Genomic DNA, 12,966 nt, shown 5'->3' with positions numbered 1-12,966 from the left:
TGTCCCTGTAAGGTATTCCAGTCAGCCAGCATGTGCAATAAGAGTCTCCTTAAAGTGGAACGCAGCAATCACTGACGCTATTGAATACGCCTGCGCTTTTTCCACTATGACCTGCCAAAATGTCTTGTGAAAAAGGTCTACATGGAACACTTTTATTTATTTATATAGTTTATCTGATAGGGACAATGTGACAAAGTACAACTTCAGCCTGCTACAAACAAGCTAAAGTAACTTTTTCGAATCGCCTGAAATACCAACTCATATGAGCGTAAAAACTTTTTTGCAATAAATAAGAGGTTTTTTAAATTGACGTGTTTTCAGGTGTAATATATATTCGTAATGTCGACTTTGAGGGTTAATGGAAACCCGCCTAATGTCACCATTTGTCCAAATACAAGTGCAGATCAAAAAGTACTCAGATGGGAAACGAAACGCTTTGGTCAACACACGGCCTTATCAATGTAACGCCAGTCATTATTTAATAAGGGTCCAACAAGAGCATATAGACTAAAATCAACCATCCGACTAGTCAAAACACTCCCTTTGAGACATCCTACCATTTATCCTCCGAAAGGACGCGGAGTATGTAAAACAGCCATCGTCGCACGCAAACACGCAATAAAATGCAAGTATATCTTCGGCTTCAGTGTGTGGTAACAAAGGCAGTGAAGAGGAAGACTGCTTGCAAGTAAACATGATGTAAATAATGCAGGTTTTCAAATATCTAAAAGTCCGCTTTGCAAATGTTTCATGAGGAAAGAAATGCACTTTGTTCGACCTCAAAGATTCACTCAGACTGTTTTGGTAAGAATCACTCACTTTAGTTTTTTTTCTTCATAAGAAAGCTCCAGAGCGGGGCGCATTTAAGTTGAACCTGAAAATAGCACTGCTACAGCAATTATTAATAATGTATATAAAACTGAATAATCTCAGAGAAACAATATCTCAATCACACTGGCTGTGTTTTGCTTCAAAACGAGACGTGAGGCAATACTTTGCCCCCGAGAGCGGATTTATTCATTTAATTAGTTGCTTTTATTAGTCTATTTCTCAGACAAGAGTGCACATTAATGAGCATCCCTGGAAATGAAGCAGTCTGACAAGTTCATTTCAATTCACGGCCCCTGGATGATCATTAAAAGGCACAAACAAAGAGAGAGACGGATGGACTTTATAATAAGTCCTGACACGAGCTTTATCTGCAGAGATATGAGAGACAACTATATGGAAAAGTAAGCGAAGGAAAACTGAAGCCATATGCAGTGATGTAATCACATGAAAATCTTGCCATAATTATGTTCTTTTCTTATTAAGTTTTCATCACCAAAAATGGCTGTGGGTTTTTTAAAGATATTAAAGCCTAGGGTCAGCTCATGTAAAATATGTGCTTCCTTATGAAGCACTCCCTTTACTTTCCAGCTTTGCTTCAGGTAGAAAAGACTGCATGTTAGGTCTCTATCAGCAGTTTTAGTTACATATCTGTGTCAGGATGTAAATAATAGATGAAACTCATAGTTTTTAGAATCGTAAAAATGAGTTACTGTGAAACTTTTTATGACTTTTCAAGAGCTAAAAGGTACTAACTTAAAGGGAGAATTTTTGAAGTGGTATTGCATGAGATAATTATCCAGAGTCAGTGTATCAGCAGGAGAATCAGGCAGGAGAACCGCCATGGAAGCTAAGCAATGCCACCTTAAAAGAAATCTACATCAGTTATCTGTTATATTTAGAATATTTTCACTGCTTCACCTTGCCACCAGACAACCCTTTCCGACATTAAACTAAGACCAATATCTCAGTGGTTCTGCACATTTACCATTTCAAAAATCTACTTCTCTGTGGATTTTTCAAACCATATTTGACAGCTGAGTACAAATATCTAGAATCAATGATTTAACAAAGTAAAACTTAATTTGCACGGCATCTGTGCAACCTTGTTCGTGCACTCCATCCATGGAAATGAGATAAACACAGCCATAAAGGTATGGTTTCTGGGGTGTTGGGTGGCTCAGTGGATAAAGCTGGTGCCCCACAAATGAAAGCAATGTCCTTGTTGCAGCAGCCGTGGGTTCAATTCTAGCTCACGGCCCTTTGCTGCATGTCATCCCCTCTCCCTCCCCCTTTCATGCTATTGATCCTCTATCCTGTCTAACAAAAAGGTAAAAATGCCAAAAAAATAATCCCTTTTTAAAAAAAGGTATGGTTTCCTTAGGCAGAGAACACAGTCTGTTTACTTTTCTAACTGCAGTCTGTAACTGCATAACTCAAACGTAAAGACAAGCTTAATATTCAGTTATTTGTTATGCTTTATATGCAATTCAAAAAATTCCTCTTTCCTTCAAACTAATATGGGACTGGGACTTATTAGGGGACTGGGGGCAGAGCTGTTTTACAGGCTATGGTTTTCAGGCAAACAAGCAGCTCTGGGTAGAAGTGTGCATTCAGGCACACGTCATACTTCTGACCTTGCTTTCGACAACATCAAGCTCACTCTGGTCCACACTCTTTCACACAGTGGTAAATATTTTGGCTGCTTGCTCCAAATGGCATAACAAACACCCTGCTTGTAAGATCAATTTAGTTTTGAAATTCAGCTAATAAATACTAAAAAAATACTAAAAATACTAATATTTTGCCACACTGCCTTTCCGTACTTATCCAGACAATTAAATTATTAAAATCAAATTCTGTATTTTCCATACTGTGACAGAACCATAATATTTATGCTTGTTTCAAAGCCACCAGACTCCACTGATAAAAGCGATATTTTTATCTCACAGATCATAGGAGCTGCTGGTCTACCATTGCCTCAGTCGCTTATTTAGTTTGTGTTGTTGTGTTAATTTGGTGAATCCAAACCAACCTTAAAACACCAAAGTCACACAATAACACAAACAAATTAATCGTTGATGCATCTGTTGAAGTGCAACTCCCGTGTTCTGCAAGGTAAAATTATTGGTTTTTTCAAAGGAGTTTGGTGACTTTGAAGAGAACGATAAAACGTCTTCAGTTCTCTGTCTCACGGCAATGTAAAGTGATGAAAATATTTGTATAAGCGCCTCATACAACTCCACTTCAAAAACTCAGAACTATCCCTTTAAATTTCATGTCATTTTTTAAACCAATCACAGTTTAAAACACGACTAATAAATCTACCTCGTACCTTGTTTAACTTAAATGACCTTTTTCTTGCTCATACCTTCCGGCAGTGAGTTGAGGTACTGTTTCATGAGGCCTTGAACCCTCTCCAGGTACAGCTGGATCAGCACATTGTGAAACTCCGCGCCCTTGTCGTCCCACACGTAAATGATGTGCTCCAAATATGGGATGGCGAGCTCCTTAAAGCCCTCCTTCAGGAAGTTCAGCACCTTGTCTCTAGGCAAAGTTTCCACCTCTGTCAGGTCCTCAGTGAAGATCTGGACAAGAAGGAGAGATTTTTAAATCTACACGACACATTTCTTCAATGTAGCCTTACATAAAATTGTTAGACTTTACAAAGAAAGGTCTATTGTTATTTTCTGCTCTTAGTGGTAAAAGTCTAGTCAGATAACTGGAGGTTAAGTGAATTAAAAATGATACAAAAAAAGAATGAGCTTCCAGCTACAACTGACCCAACATTGATATTCATATAGAATAACTACATAAGTGAACCTTGTTTTAACATTTTAAATAAGCACTGTAAATCTCTGCGTCGCACCTTCAGGCCATCCTCAGGACAGATCTTCAACACCCAAGGAGAAAACTCAAAGATTATCCCCAAATTCTCCACTCCTGTGTGTGAGGGATTACAAGAGATAAGCAAGTTTAACAAGTAAGAAAATCAAGTCCATAACAGCCAATCAGATTCAGAAAAAGTTCTTTCAAGGTGACACATGCAACACTTTAACATCAATAACTGATTACAATTTTTTTTTCTGTTAGACAAAAGACATTTGAAGATGTCACCTTGGACATTTTTTTAACAATTAGTCTATAATCAGCAGAATGATTCACCTAGTGTATAGCAGTGTAGTGTCGTTTTCATATAGTGCTACATATAAACAGTAATTAAAGAAACAGTAAGTATTATTCCAGAAGAGCGTTGTTGTCTTAAAGGGACAGATTGTTTTGGTGTGAGTTGCAGAGTGTTGGAGATGTTGGCCGAAGAGATTTTTGCTACTGATGAACAGCACTACAGGCAAAACATGCTTTTTTAATTTTTGGGATTATCTGTCCCTTTAACCTGGAAAATTTAAGCCCTAGTGCTGCCCACATATTGAAAACTTATTTGTAGTAGATCTGCCAAAAAACGGGCCCTGCAGATTTGTTTGTACTTTCATTCCAAAGCCATGATTGCAGATATAATAGCTTTTTTAGTTGTTAGAAAGCAGAAACATTATACTGTATAATGCACCGCTACCATTAACAAATTGAATCACTGCCAAGGAGGTTGAAAGCCTCCACTTTGTGCTTGAAGTTTTTTCCTCTGGGTTTTATTTCACAGGCAATTTAGTGGATTTTTGTTGAGTTTAAACACATCCTGGGAAACAGGTGAAAGAATCAAAAGCAAAAATCACTCCCAACATGTTTTAATTCCTACAGCTAAGAGAAAAACTTCAATTGGAAGAAATAACATCCTCTTTCAGGCCAAATGAAATGCTTTTTATCCAAAGTGGTTTAAAATGTAACAAATCATGGGCTCTCAAAAAACAACTGTTTAAGCACTTAGGAGGAAATTCTGTTCTTTATTTTGGCTTTAGGGGAGGGATACACAACTTTAAATGGCTGTATTTGTATTTATTTAACAACCGATTGTTTATTAAAGCATGCCCTCCAAACATGTGGGAAGGCATGCTTTCTCTTGAAAAAAGTTGGCCTTTTCTTGTTTCCTTAAAATTTTCTGGGCTATTTGTAAAAAAAAAAAACAACATTTTTTTTTCTTTGAATGTTTTTAGTGATTTTTAAAGACAACATGCCTTCCAAACTGAAAGGCCTGCAGGTTTGGAAGGCATATTTTCTTTAAAAATCAACAAAAATGACACCAGTTATCACAGCCAGAAACTGTAAAAACAGAAATTATCACTTTTTTTTCCATGACTTTCCCAAAACTTTTCCAGGACTGGATACTGCTATTTGCAAATCTGTTTTTTCATGACTGTACAAAATCTGTTATAATTACCTAATTACTATAACACAGTGTCATAATTAATTTGAAACCTTGATTTCACAAAATCACACATACAGCACCTTCAACAGCCAAGTGTCCCGTTAAGTAATTTATCCTGGCGTCACTGGTGCACAGATCTAAACAATTTGCAAACCTCTCATTTATTCAGTGCCAGACATGTGAAAGACTGCAGACCAGGACATGCAACAGACATCTCATCCAACATCCACAATCAATCAGGGTGAAAGTTTTCTCAGAGCCTTTCCCAAAATCACACCAACATTCAACACATATAGCTGAGATGACAGCTCTGACACTAAGTTAAAACAGACCCTTGTTGGCCGTTGATCCTTACCCAGTCTCTGGAGGTACTGCACTGTTCGCTCGTGGCCTTTCAGCGGAGAGTTGGCTTTGGTGGACTGGTCCAGCAGCACCTGCAGGGCTGTCAGAGGGCAAATAGGGTGAGGCAAAGTGAAGGGAGGCAAGTGAGCAAGAGCAAATATGAGATTGGTGTGAGTGATTGAAAGTAGCACAATGTCATCTACTCTGTGGTGTGCGCTGCATTACATAACTCCTCCATCGACAGAAACTGGACAAAGTGCACAGTGTTAATTGGTGGACGGGAACAGCTGGTTTGAATTGGCAGCGATAAAGAGGAGCAGACTCGATCAGCATGACATCAGAAGCACAAATTGCAGAGGGTCGATTAAAACCAGCCGCGCTCGCAGCAAGAACAGCCCAGAATCTGCTGCCAGAAATGAAATAACATTAAGAAAAGCTCTGATCTATGAGGATGACGAATCCACCGCGTGCAGGAAACCTCCTCGGAGATAAACTGTGTAGCCAGACAGAGCTGATCCTCGCTGCGCCCAGAATACAGCTTTGATACAAACACGTTACTGGTACCTAGTGAATTCAAACATAATGGAACAATTCAGTGTTACAACAGCTCTTGTATTTGAACTGGGAGGTAATGAGGAGGCTGCTGTCAAAGCCTGACACAGATCTGGCATCAAGTGATCCCTCATTTAAATACTAAACCTCAAACTCAACATCCAATTTGAAAGTAAAATGGGGAACAGATGTTTCGTTGTGTGTTATTGTTGTGTGTTCTGTTGTCATGATGAAGCCTGCAACAAATAAGCCACATTTTAACGAATGGCACTGAACTCTGATATCAGTCATTATCCAGTATCCACTTGTCATTTACTACTTTTTATTCAAAGGTGAACAAATTGAGGACAAATTGAGTTGGCGTTTTAAAAGTTTAATAAAATGTGGCTCTGACCGCAGCAATAAAACTCTGTAAAAATAGTCTTTAACAAGTAAAAGTCTTGCTACAAACTTCTACTTACAAGAGCACTTCACACACACAAATGATGATTTATAAATCAATTACCCACCAAGTGTTACCCTGAATTCATGCAGAAAACTTTGATTTTCTCACATGCCTCCATGGTGAATGGAGAATCCAAAAAAGGCAAACAGTCTTGAGTTGAAGTAAACAAGGACCACATTTAACAGCAAAACAATATCAAAACATCTGTTTACAAACTCTTGCAGTATAATAAGCCTTTTTTAGATTCTTTGTTCACCACAAAAGCATAAGAGAAAAACGTTTTCTTCACAAATTCAACGCAACATAGGGTGAATAACGGCCATACAAATAGTGGTTTTGTAAGTGCAGTATCCTTTTAAGTAAAAGTATTAGCAGCAAAATGTACTTAAAGCAGTAAGTGTTATTTATCATTACAATATTATGTAAGTGTTTCCCTAGGTTTACTACTTAGGGGTGGTAACCAATTAAACGCTCATTATGGAGCATTTACACTGTTGAAATTGAAATAATTTTAGCTACTTTCTAAATAGCTGGGTTGTACAACATATATTGATGGGTAATATTTTATAAATTGCTCCTATTTAATATGCAAAATCTGTATTTGAGAAGTAACTGCAGCTGTCATGTTATAAACTTTCCACCACTGACCATTATTTTAAAACTTAATTTTGCATTTTGAAAATATGTAAAGACAAAATACAAAATTGTGTTTGTATCTAGTATTGCATGTGATAAACGTTACGTGACACTAATTTGATGTTCCTGAAGAAAGCCAGTGTTTGTGTTCAGCAAGCCATTGTTCAAGCTTTACTTCTTTATCCAAAAGCACTGACTTGGAAAACAAAAGAATAAACCTGTTTTTATTCCCAGTATTTCAAAGAGTATGTTTGTTAAACATCGAGTTAAAATATTTGGGAGGAATCTTTGCAGCATGTTTCTTCCAGAAAAAAAAGCTCTGATTCAGGCAACATGGCAGTGATCACTATTATGCTTTTCAAGATTGAAAACTGGCAGGCTCATCGACTTCTGTGTTATATATGTTCTTGTTTTTCTCCATCAAATTCATGTCGTGCCCTCTACTTGCTTATGCAGCTAAAAATGTCTGTTACCCATTCATGCAAATAAAGTCTTTTTGAACTTGCACTTGAACTCAGCAGAGCAAAATATCTGCCAGTTTTCCAGGAAAGCCAAAGACAGCTGAAGGTGTATGAATCCCCAGCATTTCAAATGAATTATTACGCCCAAAATCACACATAATCAAACAAAACTCAAGCTGTTTTTGCAGAGAGGCACAGTTCAGTACAAATACACAAATAATGACAAGGCATTAAGCATCATGTTTTTGAGACAGGGCTGGATGGAAAGTAAAACTCACTTTGTGCATAAATTGTCCTCTTTAAGTAAGTTAGATCATTTTTTGTGTGTGTCAAAAAATGCACAAAAAAGGCACCAAATGTTAGTGTGATCTTGAACTGCTGGCAGGAAAAATACATTTTACAGCAACAATAAAAATAATTCAAAAAGACTGACAGTTTTAAGTTTTGTTTTCAACTTGCAGGACCTGCCAAAAAACTATAAGGACTAACATTTTTAGATCTGTTGCAAATTACTGGCTTTTCAAGCACGAGAAGAGTGATGCCTGCACAATGACTCCAAACCACAAATGTATTTATTTGGACAACATTTTGATTCACAGTTGGATCTTTGTCAGGTCAAATGTTTAGAAATGCTTATTATAATCACATGAATATTTTTTGCCAAAAGCAGGAGTTCAGAGACAATAATTCACCAAATGTTAAAAAGTGGCATAAAATGAATACTTGCTAAAAAAAAATAAATAATTTTTTACCGAAAGCAGGAGCTCAGAGACAATAATTCATCAAATGTTTAAAAATATCCCAAAAAAAACCCAACTGTAAAGTTAATAAATTGTTTGACCTGATGAAGATGTGAATGGAATTGAAACATTGTCACTCAGCCTGCAGGCATTAGTCTTTTCATCAAGAGCTCTGCATCTGCATGTATTGTGCGTAGCTTGAAAGGGTAATTTCAGTATTTTTTATCTGGACCCTATTTTTCCATGTTTTTGTGATTAAGGACAAAAACATTTCTGGTCCAGTATTGAAGGAAGTGCTACAGCCAGCAGCGGTAAACAGGCTGCAATGAAATGTTAAAGGGCATTTGAGAACAATCAACAATCAATTTATGTCCACTAAAAGTGTTTTTTTCCACTGACAGTCCCACATTGTCATTTAATTCAATCTATTTATTTTGTATTTGAGGTTTTTAATCTATTCAAATGTAAATAGACAGTGCTATTACCTTTATTCCTACAAAGTCCAAAGGCACACATTTATAATAACTGAAACAAACATTTAGCAATTATAGCAATGCAACTGGATCATCAGTGTTCAGATTGTTACTTTTAGTGTCTGACAACAAGAATTTGAAAATTTTTATACGAAAAGGATACCTACAGAAACACTCTAGCTATTGTCAAACCAACCAAGCCCCATTTACGGAAATAGTACTTTATCATCATAAACATTTAAAAGTCAAAGAAACAAAACTCACAAATCCATCTTGGTTTGTCTTTCCACTGTTTTTAGAATTAAACCCTTAATTCACCCAGTTAGATGTGAAAATATGCTGGCTCTACTGACGCTAAAAGTATTGTATTTAAATGTAGTCTTTTTTTGGTCTCTGTATATTTTGCGTGTTTCTGATTCTGCCTGTATTACCCCTCTGTGCAAAACAATTTCCTCTTTGAGGACAAATAAACTATCTAGTCTGGTGTGTTTGGTGATAGTAATTTCGGGGCTGTTTGTTTTAAGAAGATTTATAGGTAGGGGTCCTTTCCATAATGCTGTCACACACTTACAACAATCTGAGCCTGTCAGTGTCAAAAACTAGCAATTTCGGTGCACAAATTTCCCAAAAGGTTACATTGCAGCCTGTTTTGCTGCCGCTGGCTGCAGCGCTCTCGCTCTGTACGGGACCCATTTTAAAACGTGCGGTTTCCATTAGTTAACCACAAAAACACAGGATATAAGGTTGAAGAATACCAAATTTATGCCTTAAGCTCCGGTTCCATAATTAAACACAGCCCTTGTCTGCAGGTGAGACTTGAAGATTTGTCAGAATTGATGATTTATTGTATGTAAAATACTGAGATATGATCATCGGGTTTGCAGCACAGATGGCTGACCAGCGAGCAGCGACTTACCTTTCTGGTGGAGGCCCTTCTTTTCATAGAGAATAATGAGCTCGCTGTACTTGTGGGCCTTCTTCAGGACGTACTCGCTCTCCTCGATGTGGCAGTGGTTGTTTTCCAGGCGAAGAAGGGGGGACACCAGGGCTACGTTGGTCTAAACGAGGGAAAGGATGAGAGCAGATTATAAAACATGAACACCACGCATTTCCACGCTTTAATCTAATCCACTCTTAAAAGCGCAGAGCTTCAGGGGCAGGTGACTTCACTGATGAGTTCATCCTCTCTGCTTCACAGTGTGTTTATCATTTGAATAATCCGGTGCAGGTGTTGGCGCTCCAAAGCTCATGTTGTTTTGAGGGATCTCCATCACAGGTTATCCCTCCAGTGATTTGGGTCTGCCCTCGGAGTTTCTCTGATTAAATCAAGCTTATTATAACTCCCAAAGGAAGCACCTGGTGGTTTTGGGGTTTTTTTGCCACTCCTCTATGCTGATTGGCTCGTCTAAACGTAGACGAGCGGCAGACAGACTTTGAAGACTGTTTAGCTCCTCCAACAGAGTCAAACAATTCTGTGGAGAAACTTACTTTGGCTGCTTTTGTCTGTGATCTCATACCTCATTCCAACACATGTTACTTTTGTTTTAGCATAAATAAGGTCTGACACACAGATTGCCTGGTGAATTTAACATTTCCTTCATTGCCCCGGGCATCTACCTCCTTGAGTCAAACACCAGACCCCCATTACTGAAGCTACTACACCTTGATGACACCGCTTTTAGCTGTGACTCCGTTTCTGTTACTTCAAAGTAAATCTGCCAATGAGCTGCTTACACAGAACCCATTTGGCTCTGTGTGAGGCAAAGTGAACTGCTTCATGTTGCTGCCAATTTCTGTGAATGTTTGGAAGCACTTTCTTGTAAGTTTTCCTCTGAGTGGACAGTGAAGACTGCCAAGTTCATTCAAGCCGATCGTGAAACATAAACATTTGGATTGCTGCAGGTTGGTTGTTGATCGAAAAGTATGACGAGTCAAGAGTGGCATTAAAGAAAAAAGGAAAGAAACTTGTAAGAAATAAAGCGTAGTAGTTTCCTCATTGCGATAAAATGGTGCAATGTGTAATTTTATCAACTATTCTGAGCTTCTTGATGTTTTTGATAAAGGCTAATTTGTAAATATTGTGACATTAATTATAAGCCATTAAATATTTGCTGTTTTTTCATGTTTTGTAAATATTGTCAAGTTTTTTTTACGTTATGCTCACTTTAAAAAAAAATGTGTTGATACACTGAAGAAATTAAAAAGTTGATAATTAGTCATGTGACGCATGTATTTATTACAACAATTTCACTCAGCGAACCTGAAGAAGCCACAGAAGACACACATTCACTCAGTAATGTCACAGCAAAGTTTTTCAATGTGCAATAGTGGATTTTGTTTTTCACTAAAAATAGTGTCTTTTGAAAAAAATCAGTCTATTGTGAATATTCTGCAAGACACTTAATTACAAATATAAAGTAATAATTATTGCAGTTTGGGCTGAAATGTCATTAACAGTCAAAAGGAGGATGTTGGGGGTCTTACGTGCAGGTAACATTTCAGCAGGGTGGTATCGATGATCTGAAGCAGTTTTTTGCGGCTCTTAATCGTAGGCGTGCCCTCCATGAGTGGAGACGTTGTAGAAGGGTCAGAGTCATTCAGCTGTTTCACCAGATGGCTTCGTTTCTGTGGGGTGAAATACAAAAAGACGTGGATTGTTAATATTGTATCTCCTCTGATTTACACAAATCATCTCAATCCTCACCATCAACATGCTTCAATTTCTGTTTGTCCGTTACGTCATTACGTTTTGTGTTTATTCTGTCTTAAATAGAAACCGAGCGGCAAATCTCCAGTGCTGAAAAATGAAGCCAATGCTGAAGTGCTAAAAATTTTGAACGGCTGGCTCCAAAAGCGAGTCAATCCCCATAGACACTCATTTTAAAATGACCAGCTTTTTACAGCCTGGTGCAAGAAAATGTTTAGGTCTCTAAATCTAATTATCCAGTTTATGACAACTATACAGGGGGGAATTTTTATATAACTCAACCGTTTACATTTTATTAAGGCTTAAAGTTAAACACAATCATGGGCATGGCTGCTTTGAGAGACAGGCAGTCTGCCAGTAGTGTTCTCGGCTTCTTGTCTTTCCACAGTGCCAGACAAATTGAGGTTAAAGTACTCACAAAAATAATTGCACCAACAAGAGTAAGAGGATATCTAAAAAATTACTCGAGTATGGAGTAACGTATATAGATGCAGTTTATAACATCAAAGTGGTACGTTTAAACAGGCTCTCAATAGGTAATAACAAATGTGACGTGCCAGATCTCCAGAACCAGACAGATGACAAAATGTGTGCTGTTAAGCACTGTTTACTCTCTTATAACAAAACAACAAGAAAAAAATGTTGTGTCACTAGCAGAGCAGAGCAGAGAGCCGACATTTCTGAAACGCTGTGGTGTGTCTGGTGAAATAACAAACATCGAGTCCCAACGATAAGCTCCAGCAGCCACATTGTGACTGTAACGCAGAGCAGCCGAGCCTGGGGAAGTACGGGGGTTACTGAATCCTCAAGAGAAATGTTTGGACGCAGTCTGCAGTGTTTGTGTGTGGACTTGTGTGCAGGCTTTCTTATCGCCTGTTGTAGGACTGTCGCTGTCCTGCATGTCAAAAATAGCAAGACGTGTGAATGCAACAAAGTAGAAGTACATGTACTTTATTGCAATGTACTTAAGTAAAAGCAAAAAGTATTCTGTAAAACATTATACTTGCAAATTCCTTTACTCAATTACATGTAACAGAGTAAATGTAACATGTTACTACTCACTACTGTTCATGGATTTATACATCACACTCACACACACACACACACACACACACACACACACACACACACACACACACACACACACACACACACACACACACACACACACACACACACACACACACACCTGGGTGAGGTAATCGATGAGCGCCAGATGAGCCTTCTCCAGCTCTGCCCCGGACAGAGTAGGCAGAGGGTTGGGATAATGCAGCTGCTTGCGGTAGTCTGAAGGGAGCAGGTCTGGGTACAGTCCAATCACATGGGTGGGATCTGCAGAGGACAGGAGGAGAAATTTGTCGCATTTTATTCTATATGTGATACTTGAGTCTGTTTAGCAGCTTTTAATTAAAACAGAAAAGTGATTTAAAGACATAATAAAAGCACAAAACATCACCACAACAT

The 12,966-nt window shown here is 38.0% G+C and overlaps 1 protein-coding gene across 2 annotated transcripts in view; it reads right to left on the bottom strand.

Moving 5' to 3' along the window:
- The window catches only part of vps39 (VPS39 subunit of HOPS complex), a 40,555-nt gene that overhangs the window by 14,612 nt on the left and 12,977 nt on the right, over positions 1-12,966 (bottom strand). For both annotated transcript variants that reach the window (XM_042500768.2, XM_042500769.2), the window contains exons 12-17: positions 12,692-12,834; positions 11,280-11,420; positions 9,712-9,853; positions 5,502-5,588; positions 3,698-3,771; positions 3,200-3,416 (exon numbers count right to left, since the gene is read on the bottom strand). In XM_042500768.2, the coding sequence (XP_042356702.2) occupies positions 3,200-3,416; positions 3,698-3,771; positions 5,502-5,588; positions 9,712-9,853; positions 11,280-11,420; positions 12,692-12,834 (804 nt within the window). The remainder of the gene's footprint in view (positions 1-3,199; positions 3,417-3,697; positions 3,772-5,501; positions 5,589-9,711; positions 9,854-11,279; positions 11,421-12,691; positions 12,835-12,966) is intronic.

This window comes from Plectropomus leopardus, chromosome 14 (assembly GCF_026936395.1).
Source record: "Plectropomus leopardus strain MGB_pleo_1.0 chromosome 14, ASM2693639v1, whole genome shotgun sequence".
Classification (NCBI taxonomy): Eukaryota; Metazoa; Chordata; class Actinopteri; order Perciformes; family Serranidae; genus Plectropomus; species Plectropomus leopardus.
The sequence above is the reverse complement of the archived record's forward strand: the minus strand, read 5'-3'. Positions and strand labels throughout refer to the sequence as shown.